This window comes from Struthio camelus, chromosome 1, assembly GCF_040807025.1.
Source record: "Struthio camelus isolate bStrCam1 chromosome 1, bStrCam1.hap1, whole genome shotgun sequence".
In the NCBI taxonomy this organism is placed as follows: domain Eukaryota; kingdom Metazoa; phylum Chordata; class Aves; order Struthioniformes; family Struthionidae; genus Struthio; species Struthio camelus.
Window position 1 is genome coordinate 67,921,140 of NC_090942.1, and position 16,451 is coordinate 67,937,590.

The 16,451-nt window shown below is 42.8% G+C and overlaps 2 protein-coding genes across 20 annotated transcripts in view; one reads left to right on the forward strand and one right to left on the reverse strand.

Moving 5' to 3' along the window:
* AMN1 (antagonist of mitotic exit network 1 homolog) overlaps positions 1-7,517 on the forward strand; it is a 32,598-nt gene extending 25,081 nt beyond the window's left edge. For all 4 annotated transcript variants that reach the window (XM_009679880.2, XM_068946270.1, XM_009679879.2 and 1 more), the window contains exon 7: positions 4,250-7,517. In XM_009679880.2, the coding sequence (XP_009678175.1) occupies positions 4,250-4,323 (74 nt within the window). In that variant the 3' untranslated portion in view covers positions 4,324-7,517. The remainder of the gene's footprint in view (positions 1-4,249) is intronic.
* ETFBKMT (electron transfer flavoprotein subunit beta lysine methyltransferase) lies at positions 4,297-16,438 on the reverse strand. 16 transcript variants are annotated; one of them, XM_068946234.1, is made up of 6 exons: positions 16,276-16,383; positions 15,486-15,655; positions 12,965-13,410; positions 9,819-9,949; positions 8,992-9,077; positions 4,419-4,555 (listed from the first exon to the last, which is right to left on the reverse strand). In XM_068946234.1, the coding sequence occupies exons 3-6, from the start codon at positions 13,282-13,284 to the stop codon at positions 4,442-4,444; spliced, it is 651 nt and encodes a 216-aa protein (XP_068802335.1). In that variant the 5' UTR covers positions 13,285-13,410; positions 15,486-15,655; positions 16,276-16,383; the 3' UTR covers positions 4,419-4,441. The 16 variants fall into 16 exon arrangements, 14 of the variants coding, with proteins under 14 accessions (XP_068802330.1, XP_068802322.1, XP_068802335.1 ...); XR_011141536.1 differs by lacking the exon at positions 16,276-16,383 and adding exons at positions 7,663-7,836; positions 11,802-11,877 and having other exon boundaries at positions 4,424-4,555; positions 12,965-16,076; XM_068946212.1 differs by lacking the exons at positions 4,419-4,555; positions 16,276-16,383 and adding exons at positions 14,728-14,890; positions 16,161-16,223 and having other exon boundaries at positions 8,133-9,077.
* Positions 16,439-16,451: the final 13 nt, after the last annotated feature.

The following is a 16,451-nucleotide window of genomic DNA, read 5'->3' on the forward strand; positions in this document are numbered from 1 at the left end:
CAATGTGATCATCATACACTGGGGTTTTCCAAAGCAAGGTGAGAGCTTTGTCTTGAAACCTGACAACCTTCAGAGGTTCCTTTCTCAAAATGTTGATGTAGACTCAGATTTACGAGGAGACTTCATAAAGAGATTTAAGCACATAAAAACCTACTGTATTCAGAAAGTCTGGTACAGCCTCCATTCAAGAAACAGTGGAATAGACTAGGACTGATCAGCCTGAAAGAAAACAACTTCAGGGTTTTATGATAGAGGTCTGAAAAAACAGTGAGGGTATGGAGCAAAGGATAGTGAACAGTATTTCTTTCTATAAATGAATGAAGGATATCAAATAAAATCTGGATTTAAAAAAAAAAAAAGGATTTAGAAAAAGCAAGAACTCTTCATGTAGCAGATGACAGACCTGTGGAACTCATTACTGAAGGATGTCGTCCATGCTAAAAGTATACAGAACTCGGAAGAGAAATTCATGGAAGGTTAAATACAGGGAAACCGCGTCCAGCTTAGGAAATTCCCCTCAGCTGAAAGTAATTGGAGAATGGAAGGGACCTGGGGAAGGTGTCTTGCATGTTCTGTTCTTGTTCTTCTCAAGGCATCTACTCCTGATCACTGTTCCCTTACTGGTCATTCTTTTAGCCACAGGGAAGTCCATTCTCAATCAATCCTCAGCCTTCTCCAAGAAGGAAGGGCCAAAGAAGGCAGGGGAAAAAAACCAAATGAGTTTGGGAAAAAATGAATGGAAAAAGAGAGGAGGGCGAGGGTCACTCAAAATATAAAAGGAGTGATGCCAAGGCCTTTGGCCACTAACTTCAGCACAAGCAGTAGTCACAAGGGCCATGCTGACTATTTGTTTACTAAGCAGAAAATAACCAATCAGATGAAACAGCAGTTGAGAGTATAGTGGTTTAATGTTGTAATGGGATTAGAAATAGTTAGGAGGAAGCAGATATTTCCATTACTTCAGATCACTATTTTAGCATAGCGCTGTGTTGCCCAACATTGTCAAATGCAGTGTTACCACAAGATCTTCATCATGCGTATCCCAAACAGTGCTGATACCAGTGGTTAATGTGCAGCCCCATGTTTTCTTGCAATGAAACATTAAACTTATGCCTGCCTGGTATACAAAAATGAAGCCCCCGAGACTGCTGAAGAAAAAAATCAATCACTTTGGACTACATAAATCTATACTAGAACAGAAAGAACTGACCACCAGGATCCTACTTCTCCTAGTGAAGAAGACCGCACCTAGCCAGTGATGTATGTTTGCTCAGTTAATTCAGTATGTGGGCATATTAAGCATCAGCTGCCAGATAGGCCAGTCAAGACAGAGGAAAGTCTTGAGGACCGTGGAGCTGAGATGGCTGCACAGATGGCAGTTCTTGATGCACTCATTACCTGAAGCCCACAGGCTGAGTCAGGAACTGCTCAAGCTTCACCAGGTGCTCTTCAGGTGTGTACAGCTCCTGAAGGAATCCCACAGAGTGAATATCAAAACCGGATGCCCACAGGGAACCTGTGAGGTGTCCACCCTGTTAAATGCCTTCTCCTTTTTGAGGGCAGGAAGGGAGATAACCGACCATCCCCTATATACCCCTAGTAGACGTCTCTGGCCTGATAAAAAGTTGTCAGAGATTCTGCGGCCCGGAAGCTTATGCAGAGAGACTGGGACAAACTCTGGTGGTGTGGTCAGGGAGTGGTTTTCCCTCAGCCTTTTTCCCATATCCCAGTTTCCCTGCTATTTCTTTGCCATGATACTGGGTCTGGGAAGGGAGATCTGAGGAAGGGTAGTTTTTAGAAGAGTTTCAGCTCCTCAGACAGCACTGCAAGAGAGGCCAGACTGGGGATAGGTGTAGAAAGGAGCAGGGAAGAGACTGAGGGAGGGCAGTGCATGCTGTATATGGGAACCTGCGCAAAAGGAAGTGGGAGAAGGAGGGTGGAAAAGCACCTGTGTGCTGCATCTTTTCTGTTTCTTTTTTTCCCCTTTTTTTCTCTCTCTCCCTTTTTTCTACCTCTATTCTTCTTAACTAAGGGGGAGAGGAAGGAGGATAGAGGAGCAATAGGCGTTGGGAGGAGACTTCTTCCACTCGCTCTGGACAGCTGTTTGTGGGGCTGCAGCTAGCTATTGTGCAGTCTGGGGCAGAAGGAGCAGGGAAGGTCCTTCTGCAGCTAAAGGCATTGGATGTAGCAGTGACCACGGAGCCCCTGGGGTGCTTGAAGTTATGGGGAGTGCAATCAGGTATGCAAGGGGAGGCCTCCATGGTGACAGTGATTCTTATTCTTTTTTTCTTCCCTTCCTTCTGGAAAGGGGAGAAGTTGGAGCTGGAGGGGCAGGGAGAGAGCTTCAGCACAGGAGCTGCTCCTCGGGCTGTGTCCAGAGCTGCCTGCCTGCTGACTTGCAGGAAGCTGCCGGAGCCCCCCTTCTCTACCTACTGGCTCCTGTTGGAGGCAGAGTACCAAGGGGGATGAACTCCGGTTGTTTTTATGCATCATATAAAAGTGATACTGTATCTGAAGGGATTTACAACCTAGTGAACCTGTACCACTGCTCTAAACTGTGCATTTTTATGTCACTAACATAAAGAGTCATTACAGTATCATTAACAGAGGTTGGTTGACTGCAGATCCACAAGTAGATCAGCTTTCTCGGACTGTTCTGACTTTTTCACCTCTTTTATTCTCGTTTTTCCAAATATAGGATATACTTACCCACTTTTGCTTGTTTGACAACTGACTCTATAGAGATTGATAAATACGTTCACTATATGAAACCAGATTTTTGATTTTCACATCAAAGCAAACTATAAGAAAGTCCAAGGAAATCGGAGAAAAAAACGGGCTATCAGTATTACGTACTGCTATATATGCTCAAGAGAGCTGAATTACAGCTGCTTTGGTAACCATAACTTTGTCTTTCCTGAGCCTTACGTGATTAAAGCAGCCATTTTTTTAAATTTGCATTAATGCCATGGCCTTGCATTTGTTGAAACTGATATCAAGAGAAGCCGCTTAACCAGGTGTGAATAAGCAAACTTGATTTACGATGCAATGGTAATCAATGTTGATCCAATTTACCTCTTCCCTGAGAAAGATGGGGAAAGAAAGGTTTTTTTCAGGGAAATGATTTCAATCTTCTCTTTCTGATTTAGAAAAATACCCTTATGCAAGGAAGTGTTTAAACACAGGGGTTTTTTATGTTTATTTTCCTTTATTAAGGCCAGACGTGGCTTACCTTTTTTTAAATTGTTGCTTAGTCTGTTTTTATTTCCTTTTATCAGATTAAATTTCTATTTTGAAAATAAGACCATGAGATTATTTTCCCAATGTTTTAGCTGTGAGTGTAGGAACGTCACTTTTTCCTTTGTGGGCGCATCACTTGGACAACATGATCCCCATGAGTGCTAATTTGAAGATACTTAGCCATCAAACAGCGGTGATCTCTGGCCTTTTCATACTCTATATTTAAAAGCAGATGACTTGCAAAAAAATGACCTGTTGTTAGTAGTCCAAAGAAGTTATTTACTGTTTTAAGTTTTAATACAGTCTTCTTGCCCATCTTTCTGTATCACTCCCATTGCCATCCTTATGTTCTGTGGCTTTTTTCCTTTGCTTCAACTTCAAGCTTCTTGTCTTCGTTGCTAAGGCTATTTGTAGCTCCATACCCCTTTTGTCCTCTCATTTCTTTGTTTTCCTCATTCTTTGCCACATCTTGTCAGATAATCAGTTGTACTAGCCTTTTTTCCAGTTTTCTTGATGTTTTGTCACCATCCCCATGCTTTCTTTAATGGCTGTCCTGTATATTAATGTTGTCTAGTTAACTCATATTTCCTCTTTTTTTTTTTTTTTAACCTCTGAAAGATGTTCTGCTTCTGTGATACCTACTAAATGTAGGCTAGCTAGAAAGGAGCAACCTGAATAGCAGCTAATCATAGCTGAGCGTACTCATGAAATTCTAAAAGGAAGAAGAGACATTACTCTCCCAAAATCTGTCTTTTTTTTGTTATGTTGGGTTAGGTGATGGTGCTTTACAATTATGTGATTGAAGAAGGAACTGAATGGTTTTGAATTATTTCAGCTATACCTAAAGCGTGTCCTTCTAATGGCAAGCTAAGCATAAATACAGATACAATTGAATGCTTTTGTTGTTTACCTAATTTTTGTACACCACTTATTTTTATATATTAAAAAAAATGTATATAAATGTATATATTCTGAATGAATAACAAGCAATTCCTTGTTTCTTTTGCAGATCGTTCCCGAGATGTTTTAGAGCAGCTGGTTGTATCGAACAAAATCAAGCAAGTGACATGGACTGTTTACTGATGGCTATTTGTCTGTGTACATACAAGTGTGAAGTTTACAGATGAGAGAGCTGTTTCAGAAAACAGCCACCTCTGGAGAGTAGCTGCCCCGCTGGTGACTTTTGTATCAGCAGATGGCTTCACTCCCTGTTCCCGCCAGAGGTCTCTGTTGCCATTCCAGTCCTCACTCTGTGAGTCAGGGCTTTGTAGTGTCTCTGCTTAGAGCCTGGTCTTTCTTTGCATGGCTGGTCATACTGCATTAAGAAGAAAGTTAAATTATAATTAATATTACTATATCATCTCTCAGCCTCTTTGAAGGATCAGATTAGGCTACTACTTAACATCTTACTCTTAGCTACTTATACAAACACATTTTAAGTAAGTTCCTGTCCTGAGTTTATAACCTGAGAGGGTAGTCACAATTAAAAATATCAAGCCCAAACATAGTATTAACACTTACACAGAAGTGTTTGTAAAATTGAGGCTTAAATCTGAAAACGGTGAGCAGACAAAACTAATAAATGAAAGTGGCATTACCAGCAGTGCAAGTATATTTTAAGTAGTAACAAGTAGTCTCCTTTCACTATATACTTTCCTGGGTCTGGAGGAAAAACAGTAGATACATTTATTTATGGTGGTACTAACGCTGCAATTTTGTTTTTTATTTACCATCAAATACTTACTGGATCTTTACAGTTCCAAAACTACAGTCTGTGAACATATAAGCATAAAATTGTCTTGAAATTATCATTGTCATTTAAGGAGTTTCAGAATAGTAGTCATGACCAATAAGGGAATTCTGTATATTAGCAAATACTCATTTGCTTGGGTTTTTGCCTGTATTTCTATGTGAAAATCTTCAGCAGGAACAAAATGCTGCTGCTCGTAAGCATAGCTGAAAGTGAAACAGGACCAGACGTAGGCTCTGCGCACATGAATCTCAGGATGGTAGAGTTCAGTTCAGTTCATTACATCTACAGTGGCCTACAGAAATTGAAAATATATTTATCTGTATTGTTCAATTATAGTCATATTTAAAAGCAAAGTTCAGTTTCTGAAGTATAGATAAGTTTATTACATGATGTAGCAAGGGTCTTACCAAAATTGTAAGTCATATTCAGCGGGTCTGTTGAAGCAAGAAACAGCTAGAGATCTTTTATGATTTCTACATTAAGCTTAAAAATGCTAGTCATTTTAGTGTTACACAGGGTGGGGGGTAGCACACTATGTTGATGTTCTGCATCTGGAACTAGCAGGACTTAGCTAGGGAGGTTTTACATGGATCTGGTGACACTTAGAAACCCATGAGTTTAGGTAACCATAAGGAATATGTTTACTTTATAATCCAACACTGTCACAGGCCACACTCACTTCAGGTGTCACAGAAATAAAACAGTCTTCTAATCTATTTAAAGTTCAGGTCAAACTGCATGGAAGATAGTAATACATATACATATACATATATATATATATGTAGTAATACATATATATACATACACACACACACACACACGTAATATATATGTGTGTGTAGTAACACACACACACACACATATATATGTAGTAATACATACATACATACATATGTATGTATGTATGTATGTTGCATCCAGTAATATTAAAGGATATTATGAAGTCTGACAACAATCTCTGTTCTTCTCTTGGTTATACGGGTTATGGAGGAGCAAATTCTATTTAGTAAATGTGCTAATGCATAATCTTCTTCAAACTCAGGTGCCTAAATTCCTAACTCTGGGTACCATGCAGTACTATGGCTTAGTGCAGAGAGGACTGTGTTCTCATGATAGCTATAGGTAAATTGCACCAGTGCAAACCAGTCCTGCAGACAATAGTTGGTTTTGCTACAGTCATAGCAACTCGCACCTAAAGGCTGTAACTGCAGCAAGTCCTTGGACCAAATAAAGACCTAAGAACCTAAATATATATTTAGTTTTAACCATCCATGTTTGAAAACGGGTTTTATTCCTTCTTTTTTGTCTAAAGACAAATTGCACTCTTTCCATAGTGGTGGCTGTAGTTCAGTAGGTAGCACCACTGACACGCTCAGTAGTCTTCTCAAACAACACACAAAGCTAGCTGTCCTTGCCGCAGGAAGTGTGCTGCAAAAAGAGTAAGTAGACTCATAAGATGGCTGAGGTTGGAAGGGGCCTCAGGAGGTCTCTAGTCTATCTTCCTACCCAAAGTAGAGCCAGCTCAGAGCTCAAACCAGGTTGATCATGGCTTTATCCAGTTGGATCTTGAAAAACTGAAGAGGACACAGCCCTAAGCAACCTCTCCCTGCAACCTGTTCCACTGCTTGACTGTTCTCACAGTGAGAACTTTCTTCCTTGTATCTAGTCTGAACCTCTTCTGTTTCAACTTGGCCCTCATCTCTCGTCTGTGCACTGCTGGGGAGAGTCTGGCTCCTCCTTCTTGATGACCTCCTTGTAGGTATGGGCAGGCTGCTGCTGGGTCCCCCTGAAGCCTTCTCTTCCAGAGGCTGACCAAGCCCAGCTCCCTCAGCCTCTCATTGTAGGGCATATAACCATACTATGGTTGCCAGATTGCCATTTCAGGTGCTGCATCCAGAAGTAAAATTACAATTGGAGATAAAGTAAAGCAGCTAAAGATGGAAGACCACCAGAGTTTCTAACAGCAAAGGAACCTTAAAAAAAGAAATCCTATCTGCAGTGCTACGTGTAGTCTCACAGCCTAAGGTGGCCTTTTTTCTCCTTATTACCGGAACCTTGGTTTGTTAAGTTGGTGGCGAATACAGTTTACATTCTTTCCTTAAAAATGCATGCAGATGTACTGTGTTCTCCTACCACCCCCTTCTAAAGGTAGAACGTTGTGGCATATCTTCACCTTGTGCTTAAAAGCCTGTACAACACAGACATAAATGATAATGCTGTATTCTTAGGTTTGGAAGTTTAATCTGGATCACTTTAAATCCTGCACTTCCAGAGGCTGAGTCTGCTCTCTCATGGGTTTGGTACTAGCTTAACTCCACTAGATTTTTTTTTTTTTTGATTCAGGTTAAATCAGAGTCAGTGTCAACAAATGTTTACAAGTATTGTTGGAAGTGGGAGAAGAACATCATGTATACCCTTACCACTCCATATTCTGTATTGTATTTGGATGTTGTTACTATTGTAAATTGGTGGATGAGAATATTTATGTGTTGTTTCGAAGATTAAATTTTGTCTCTGACTGTTTTGGATAGTTTTAAAAGCTTGTTAAATTATATATTTGTGGCCATGTACATCAGCGTGAGTTCATAATCCTCCCACCTCATAAGCACCATGGTTTTCTGAGTGACTGTCATAAACTTTCTCACATCTTTAAGCTTCTACTGTATCACCTGGTATGTGGATAGTTGTAGATGCAGTGTGTTTCATTCTTCAGTTATTAGTTCTTCATTTTTGCTTGTTCAGTAGTTTACTGCAAAGGTGCTAATTATTGCAAGACTGCTCTGAAAACTTTGGTTTCTTCACAGTGTGGTGAGGATGATTCTGGAGGTGGTTGTTCAGACTCTCTTCGGGAAGAGAAGAAAAAGTAATTATATTTGATTTTTTTTCTTCTCATTCCCTGTTTAGAAGCATCATGGAAAGAAAGATTTCTTCATTCTGCACCAGTTCCCTATCATGATAGGTTGCCTTTTTTTTCCCTGCAAGGTTAGGGAGCGTAGATCATTTGAATGTCCTGTCTAAATGCTAAAGTTACCCTACAGCTATTACTACTTAGTAAAAGTTACTAACAACTGGAATAACTAACACAGTCAAGAAGGATGTCTTAGAATTATGCATGGTTCCTAAATGATCACTCTGGGGCTTAAAGGAAGAGTTGACTTTATTTTAGAGGGGAAAAGGGAGATCCCAATTAGTTACATTCAGAAGGGATATCCAGGTAAAGAGCAAGGCACTTTGAGTTGAGTATGATATGAGCTAATAATCGAGCAGAGAGAGTTTCTTGAAGGATAGCAATAATTTTCTTTGTAAATGAGCTGCAGAAGTCTGAGAAGGGAGCGCAGTTATCTTTCAACCACCATCCTCCTCCCTCCCCACAGGTGTATAGTGGAAGTCTAAAACATTTCACAATACCATCAAAGAGCGAGACTAATACATTAACATACATGAAAAACATCAAGCATGCAAACTCCTGAGCATAATTTATCTGTGGATTGGCACTTCAGTGCAGGTCAATTCAAATAAAGTTTGCCTGCTGTTTTTCTCAAACGGAGCCAAAGTCTTGACAAGTATAGCTGAAATCAGTACAGGAGAGGAACAGTAATCTACTGTGCATCAACAGATCTGTGCCAAGTTTAAGTCCCGTTTTCATTTTATACACTTTAAAAAACAAAACAAAAAACAACAACCAAGTGAGACCAAATTACCAAATTATAAAGTGAGCCTTAACAGCTTTTAAAGCTATCTGAGGGCTGATAACTCCAGACAATACTTGATGTTAATCCATTGTTTTCTTGTCTAGTAGATTCAGGAAGTGAATATTCTACAACTTTGTGCAATTGACTGTGAATTCTGTGCCGTAAAAACTCATGCCTGCCAGGGTCACCGATCAGCACTTTAGTTTGCCGTACCCTGATGCATTTCCTCAGCCAGTGATGAAGATCATCAGCAAGTTGTTCATCATAAAACATATCCCCTAGAAAAATGAGGTCCCAGTTGCCCACCTCTGAATTAATGATGTTCTTAATGGTGATGGGGAAGGGATTCAGATGGTTCAATTCACAGTTTAAGATCATTGCCATTCCTGCAACTGAAGAAAAGTACATGAAAGTTAAGTTTTAGGATTCTGCCTTTCAGCCTCATTACAAATTTCAAACACTTTGACACAACTTTCAGTTTCAGTGCTTAGAGTATTTTTGTTTATCCTGTCTCACGGCTTCCATAGCCTTCACTATGCATCAAAATCTAGCATAAAAAGGTGGAATTTTATCCTCATCACACCACTACATGGGAAAGAGCTATCTCATATTGGAAACCAGTGGCACTCCTGGATCAAACTGGGATATTCAGCTGCCTTATCTGTGGATACACTTCCTGCCTAATCAATGAGTAATTAAATTATGGATAGACTGAACGCAGAAGTCATTTAAGGGGAAATAAAATCTGAGAAAAAAATAGCAAAATCTAGGCCCTAACATATGAACCTGCAGCAAAATGCTCTGCTCAGGTCCTAGGGAGAAACTAATTTATCCACCCGCTCTTGGAGCTCTCTTCCAAACCAGCTGTGATGAGGTGTAGGAAACGTGGTAGACACTTTGCTGTTTATTCTTTCTAAAGAGCTGCTCACATGGAGATACACTTCGTGTAAGGGAGCCTGGTACAACCCAGCTTCTAATACTGGCAAAATCCATTAATCTTTTTAGCATTCTTAGAACTCTATTTGGAAACCAAGTTTCTCCCAAATGGGTCAAAGAAAAGTTAATGCTAAATGTGCTTTAAAAAAATAATAAAGATCTTTGCAGAGATTAAAAAAAAAAATACAAGGTCTTACTAGGGTCAATGTCGTTAGCAAGGACTTGGGATGCGCCACTCATCACAGCAGCTATTGCTGTTGCTCCACATCCACTTCCAAGATCCAAAACTGATCGCCCTTTAACAACACACGGATTGTCTAAAATATACCTGAAGTCAAAAGGAAAACTGTTAAAGCTATGAACACATTTATGCAGATTTCTCAGCTTTGTATTACACTGCACGAGCTTTCCTCTCATACATGTAATGAAGCATGATATTCTATAAGATAGATTATTATTCCACATATGCTGCCGGCACGTAGCTCCTTGTTTGTCTCTGCTCATATAAAAAACAAAAAAACTATCCTCCTCCCTTCCTCTTCCCCCACAAGAAAAAAATCCAACCAAGTAAACAAGTTTGATTTCAGTCAGCTCAGTCTCTGACAGGTGAGCTTACGTAATAAATGGACACAAACTGTAAGGTGACTAAGATGCTTGGTATCAAAAGCAGGAAATGGAAAACTGTTGATAAGCATTTGTAGAAATTGCAAGCAATCGGCCTGAAGAAACATGAAGATGGATTTGCAGTGAAGGTTCCACCCTCAAAAGACAAGGCTTCCCCATGCCCTACCATACTGCTTATACAGCTACTTGGAAGAAGATGATTTTCTCCTCTTTCTGAGTCATGCGCTTACATATGCAAATACTTCTAGTCTGCTTAATGTTCCTGAGTAGCAACAAGAAAATGAGACTATAGCAACGGTGAGCAGAAAGAATATCTTGACCTAATCACTGATACCCACCCGCCAAGAGGAATCGGCGAGCAAAGCCTCTAGGCTGGAAATGCACAGGAGGAACAGACACAAGGCAAGCAGCGGTAACTATGAAATACTGTGGGTCATATTGCCATTATTGTGGGTTCAGAACTTAACCAAAGGCCTAGAAATTCAGTCTTTTGTAAGGGTGCAGAGCCTTAGGTGACATAAATTACTGTAAATTGCCATTATGTCTGTTAAACTGGAAACATGAAAGGAGTCTACATTTGTGTCATCTCCTAGCATGGAAGCTGATGGCTGACTTGAAACAGTCACAGGCTGCTGGTAAGCACAACTTTCACAGATGTTCTAACGTAGAGAACCGTAACCGAAACGTTAAGACTGCTGTAAATGGCGAATGAACGTAAATGTCCAGGCGTGGAATCACCAGAAGGAATGGCAGAAGTAGGCCTAATAAGAACGTCAGGTGTTGCTGGCACTGAGATCCCAGCACATCTATATGCAGCTTCCCAGGAAACCCCGACTGAGAAAGACAAAAAGACACCCTACCCTCAAACTAAAACAAAGGTGCAAGGCATTAAGAGATAATGGCAGGGAAGCAAAAACCAGGACTAAAGCTATAGAATACCCAGATTAGGAATCCAGGAGACATGATGAGGATTCAACATCGCATGCCTCTTGTCTTCTGTGTCATCACAGGGAATCCTCTCTGGGCTGTGTGCTTGGACACTCACTACTTGATGCTTGTGAGTATGTGGCTATGAAATGAGTGAGTGAGACCGGTTTAGTTTTAATAAAAATCTCCTTCTCCTCTAAGGTCTGGCATGGGGCTTTGCTGCATTGTTACCCCAATGTTGCAGCATTATTGGCTACTCTTAAGATGTACAGATATGCCCTCTGATTCTGAGGGTACTCAGGAAGGGCATTTCTGCAGAGGCTCAGCAGCTCACCTGTCTGACAGTACTCCTCCTGTGGGTTTTGGTCCTTTGAGGACAGCACATGGTTGAAACAGGTTGGAGGAGAGGGATGGGACCTCCACGGGAAGTGCCCTACTTCCGCTTTCCATAGAAAGGGGCTGTACTTGCATTTGCAATGACTTTCCTGCAGTAATGTCTTTAGCCTGTGATCTGACCTAACGCTCTTAAGTGCCCTGTTTCTAGCGGAATGGTTCTCAAGTTACCTCTAATGGTTATGGTAACTCAAAACAACTGGAATGTACTGTATACCCTGGCATGAACAGCGTACCTTATGCTGATGTTGGAGGCTGTTGTCAGACATGCTAGGTTAACAAGGGGTCTTAGGTTACTCTCTGAGGAATAGTCTGAAATAAATAGTAAATTTTTGATGCTGTGGAAATGCCAACTGTGAAATAAGCATAGCTGCAGAAACAGCATGTTTTCATGCTCCCTTTTTTAATTTTTAATTTATTTGTACTTTTCCAGGTTATGCAAGTAATTTCTGACATTCCCATGTCATCGTAACAAGTGCATAAGCAATAGTCAATCATTTAGTGTTGCTACCAAACTATCTGGGCCTATGAATCATATGACAACAAAATGTGTAGATTACCTAATCCAATTATATGATATTTAAGAGCACTCTAATTCATCTAAATGGCAGGGTAATCAACTCACAATTTGGAACTGTAAGACTCTTTCCCGGTGGGAAAAAGCCTTCCTGTTTCTGCTTTCTTGCAGAACAGTAAAGCCATAGCTCAGATATTCCCCTTTCATCTATGTGGGGATGACTGACAGCTTGTGCTCTTCTGTAACAATTAGAAACTTTTTCAGCTGCTCAAAGTGAGAGGTTTGACTTTACCAGAGAAAGGAACTCCAGCTAATTCCTGGGAATCAAGAATATCAAACACATTTTGACAGTAAGTGGCCAGAATCAAAATGCAGATTCTTACGTGACTAGAAGAAAAGGAGGATTCTTCAAAAACTCATTTACTGTTGGTCTATGAGCACTGAAACAATAGAGCTGCTGAAATCCTAAATGAGGAGACTGATTCAGGCTAATCAGCACTACAGAGTGCATCAGCATAAACCTACTTTTCCCAACAGAACCAGATACACATTCACACTTCTGTTTGTCTCCTACAAAAAAACGCCTTGTGCTATCACAAAATAAAAATTTTCCATTTTGTATTGACCATGAATGATATAATTAAACAGCTTGCTCAGTTTTGATGGCAACTGCATGGCTCTCCCAGAGATCCAAATTCAGCCCTGTTGGCAACACATGCAGCTCCACTGAAGACAACAGGATTTCAGAGTTACTCTGCATATGGCAGGTGCTGAAACTTCACTGCCAGCCAGGAGAGATTGCTTCTCTACTGCATAAGGTCTGACATGCTCGCCAGCAGTGGACCTTACTTTATCAACTTTGGTGGTTTGTGTGCTGCATACCTGGACAGGGCTTGGCCTCCTGGCCAGTAAATCGCCCAGAATGGGTCCCCATAAGGCCACAGGTCAAGTTTTTCATGCCAGAACCTGCAGCGAGGGGTGAGGAGACGCAGTCGTATCTCTGGCGTGAGGTTCCCGCTGCTGGTGACCTCCGTGTTCTCCTCCAAAAACGCTCTCACCTCGGGGTCCACAGACCTGCCAGCACTCCAGTGGCAGCAGCGTTTCCAACCCAGAGAAGGGCTTCCCTTCCTGCTCCTCCAATCTCTGGCAAAGGGGTTCTGCCTGCCCAAGAAGAGGAACTGCTTCCAGCCTTGGCAGGCCATGTCTCCAGCAAGGATAACTGCCCCTGAGAACAGCTTGGGGAACAGATTATCTGAGGCCGGTGATGAGGGAGAAAGCTTGAAACAAACTCATAGGATGTTGTTTTTCACAGTAATGGGTGAGAACTCCTGAAAGGAGAACAAGGTTGTGTAAGTGATGTTTCAGTGACTTCAAGGCTATGTACCACCTTTAGGAAGAGGAGGTTGACGTGCGGTTGTACAGTCAAGAAAGGGTGCTTTACCCCTGCACTAGAGAGCCTTTGAACACGTTCAATGAGAAGCAACTGCTTAGTGGGAGAGCTGACGGAGCTGCAAATTAAATATGCAGTCTTTTAACATTCACCTCCTTCTGCCTTGCAGATATAGCCAGAGCAGGCTACTCCCATATAAGGTTTTTCCACCAAATCCTTAGATTTTACAGTAGGGCTTTGGTATTGCTGGGGCTATGGACATAGCAAAGGCTGTCAGGAGGTTTTTGGGGAGGAGTAATTATAGGCTTTATAATAGTGATAAGTCTTATATTAAAGCATCTTTTTGTATTGAAGGCTAGCAAACAATTTCCTCAAATGACTTTCCTTTCTACTTCATATGTGTCAGGGTGCCAGCTCTGACCCAAGAACTGGTTTCATCAGAACACTCTAATTGGTTGCATTTCAGTCTATGCTTTAAAGGATGAGATAGACTTATAGCATAGTAGTGTCATATGGATGCTCTCAGCTGTAGTAGAAAGTAGACCTCCATCTACTGCTACCTCTCAGATAGTTTCTCCCGTTCCCACAGATAAACATGCTCCAAGCTCTCTAAAGCAACAGCAAGTAAATCCAACACATTCCAAGTCTTTAGAAGCTGAGGCTTTAAGGCTGGATGAGTTCAGACTCAAAGGCCTTCTGAATCCACTTAAGGCCAGCTTTAAAGTCACAAGTAGTGAAGAAAAGGAGAAAGGAAAGCCAATGTTCCAGAGTTTAGACTCATTTAAGAAACAGAACAACTGACAGCTACCACATTCGGGTGAGAGCAGAATGAACAAGCGCAAGCTTTACCATGCTCTTGTCACCTACCCTCTCCTGAAGTCTCTGGGTCTTTCTTATTCTGAACCTGACAGCGTCTTTACCAAGGGGTGGCCAGAAAAGAAAAAAACCAACTTTCTGCATTCCTGCTCAGATCTTCTTTATCCACCTTTTCCTCTTTCACTGTCTTTTCTTTCTCCTCTTGCTCTGTGATTTCTTTTCAGTAACTGGGACTTAATTGCTCCAGGGCACAGCTTTTCAGCCTCCCTCCCCCCCCCCCCCAGCTGATGACCAGGGAAGTAATTAAAATCCATGCTTTAAACAGTACACTGGCATATGTTTTCCAGGTTTTGGGACATTTGATAAGACAAGGGGAAGGGCCTCTGTTTCCTCAATAGCAAGACTACAAGTAAAAACAGACATGAGACAGAAACTGTACTCTGTGTCTTTCCTGTTGTTTCCCCTCTTCCGCAGGTTTTCAAGAAAAAGCAGAACGATGTACGAAGAAAGCTAACTTCGGCCCATTTCAGCCAACTTTTTCACAATGCAAACGTTGTGACCAGCTTCACCTTCTAAAACAGCATAGATTGTCCTTACAAAAACTAGACAGATAAATGGATAACAGCAAGAAATATTAATAAAATAAAGCCTTCTTTAAAACTTCATACTTCATATGATTTGACTTTTACTTTCTTTGCCTGTATCGCTTTTAAAAGTTAATGCAATTTTAGTGGCACTTGTGTTGTGTGCTGACTTCCGCTTCAGGTGCCAATTCTAATCCGACTGCTTACTAGAATAGTGAGTTGCGAACTAAACTCCCGCCATGCTTTGGTGCTCAGGCCAACAGTCCAGCTGAGTCTTTGCAAACTTCTGCTTGCTTGACTGTTTGAAGTTGATTAAACCACAGGGCTATAAAGGCTTTGCCTCTTGACTAAAAATAAATATACGTGACTGAACGTTTTGCATTTTCCCACATTCGAGAAGGTCATACAGCAGAGTCCCTGTAATGGACGAATGCAGTTAACGAACGCTTGCCTTCAGGAAGGCAGAACTACATAATCCCCATCTGCTTAAGGAAAACATGATGTTAACTGACCTCAGTCAGGGTGTATAAATCTTGTCAGCTAATGCCGTATGCTGTTCCCCACCCTGACACACACACACACACACAAATTGCTGCAAATGAGCAGGGCTAACATTTTGGTAGCTTATCTTTTGCGTTGCCTGTCGCGGTAAGTCTTTCATAGCCTTAATCAGCAAAATTGAGGAGCTGGCTGATTCATAGACCGACACGTTGGGTTTCCGCTTTTAAATTCGTCGTCTGCAGAGAACAGACCAGCCTGGAGCGCTGTACGCAGAACGCCAGGCTGGATTTAACCGTTTAGCGCAGAAAGGTGTCAGGACAGATATCGTTACGCTGGACATTCGCGGCCACCGCATCTTATGCGACTGGAATCAACGGGCAAGGAGAATATTCTCCTTGGAGGACCAAGGAGAACAAGAACAGGCAATCCACCTGCAATTTAAGCTTTTTTTGGGGGGGGGGAGGGGGGTAGCAGCAGGGGCCCCCCAAGACCAGACAGGGCGCGGCGGGCGTCAATCCCGCCCCGCCACACGGCGCCGCGTGGGCCGTCAGTAAACCCGCCCGCGGGGGGCGAGCCACCGGGGAAAATCACCCTTGTCATCCCCAAATCCCTAACTCCGCACCCCCGCGAAGGCCAGCGCCGGCCCTCGCGGGACCACTGGCGAGCCCCAACGGCCCCCTGCGGGCGCGCGCCCCCCCCCCCCCCCGCCGCGAGCCCCAACGGCCCCCTGCCGGCGCGCGCCCCCCCCCCCGCGAGCCCCAACGGCCCCCTGTGGGCGCGCGCCCACCATGGCCACGGCGGGCGGCGGGGCCTCTTCCCGCCCAGCCGCCATGGCCGCCCGCGCCGCGCCGCCCCCCGCCGGGGCGGGACCGCGGCCGGGGCCGGGGCCGGTCCACACCTACCTGCTGCCGCTGTCGCCGTCGCCGTCGCCGCCGCCGGACGCCGCCGTGCACGCAGGCCGGGCCGGGCCGGGCTCCCCTGTCCCCTCCCTGCCTTAAAGCGGCAGCGCCCGGGCGGCCTGGCGCCCGCAGGCTCCTCGGCGGCCGGGGCCCCGGCGCGAAGAGCAGATCACTTTTCT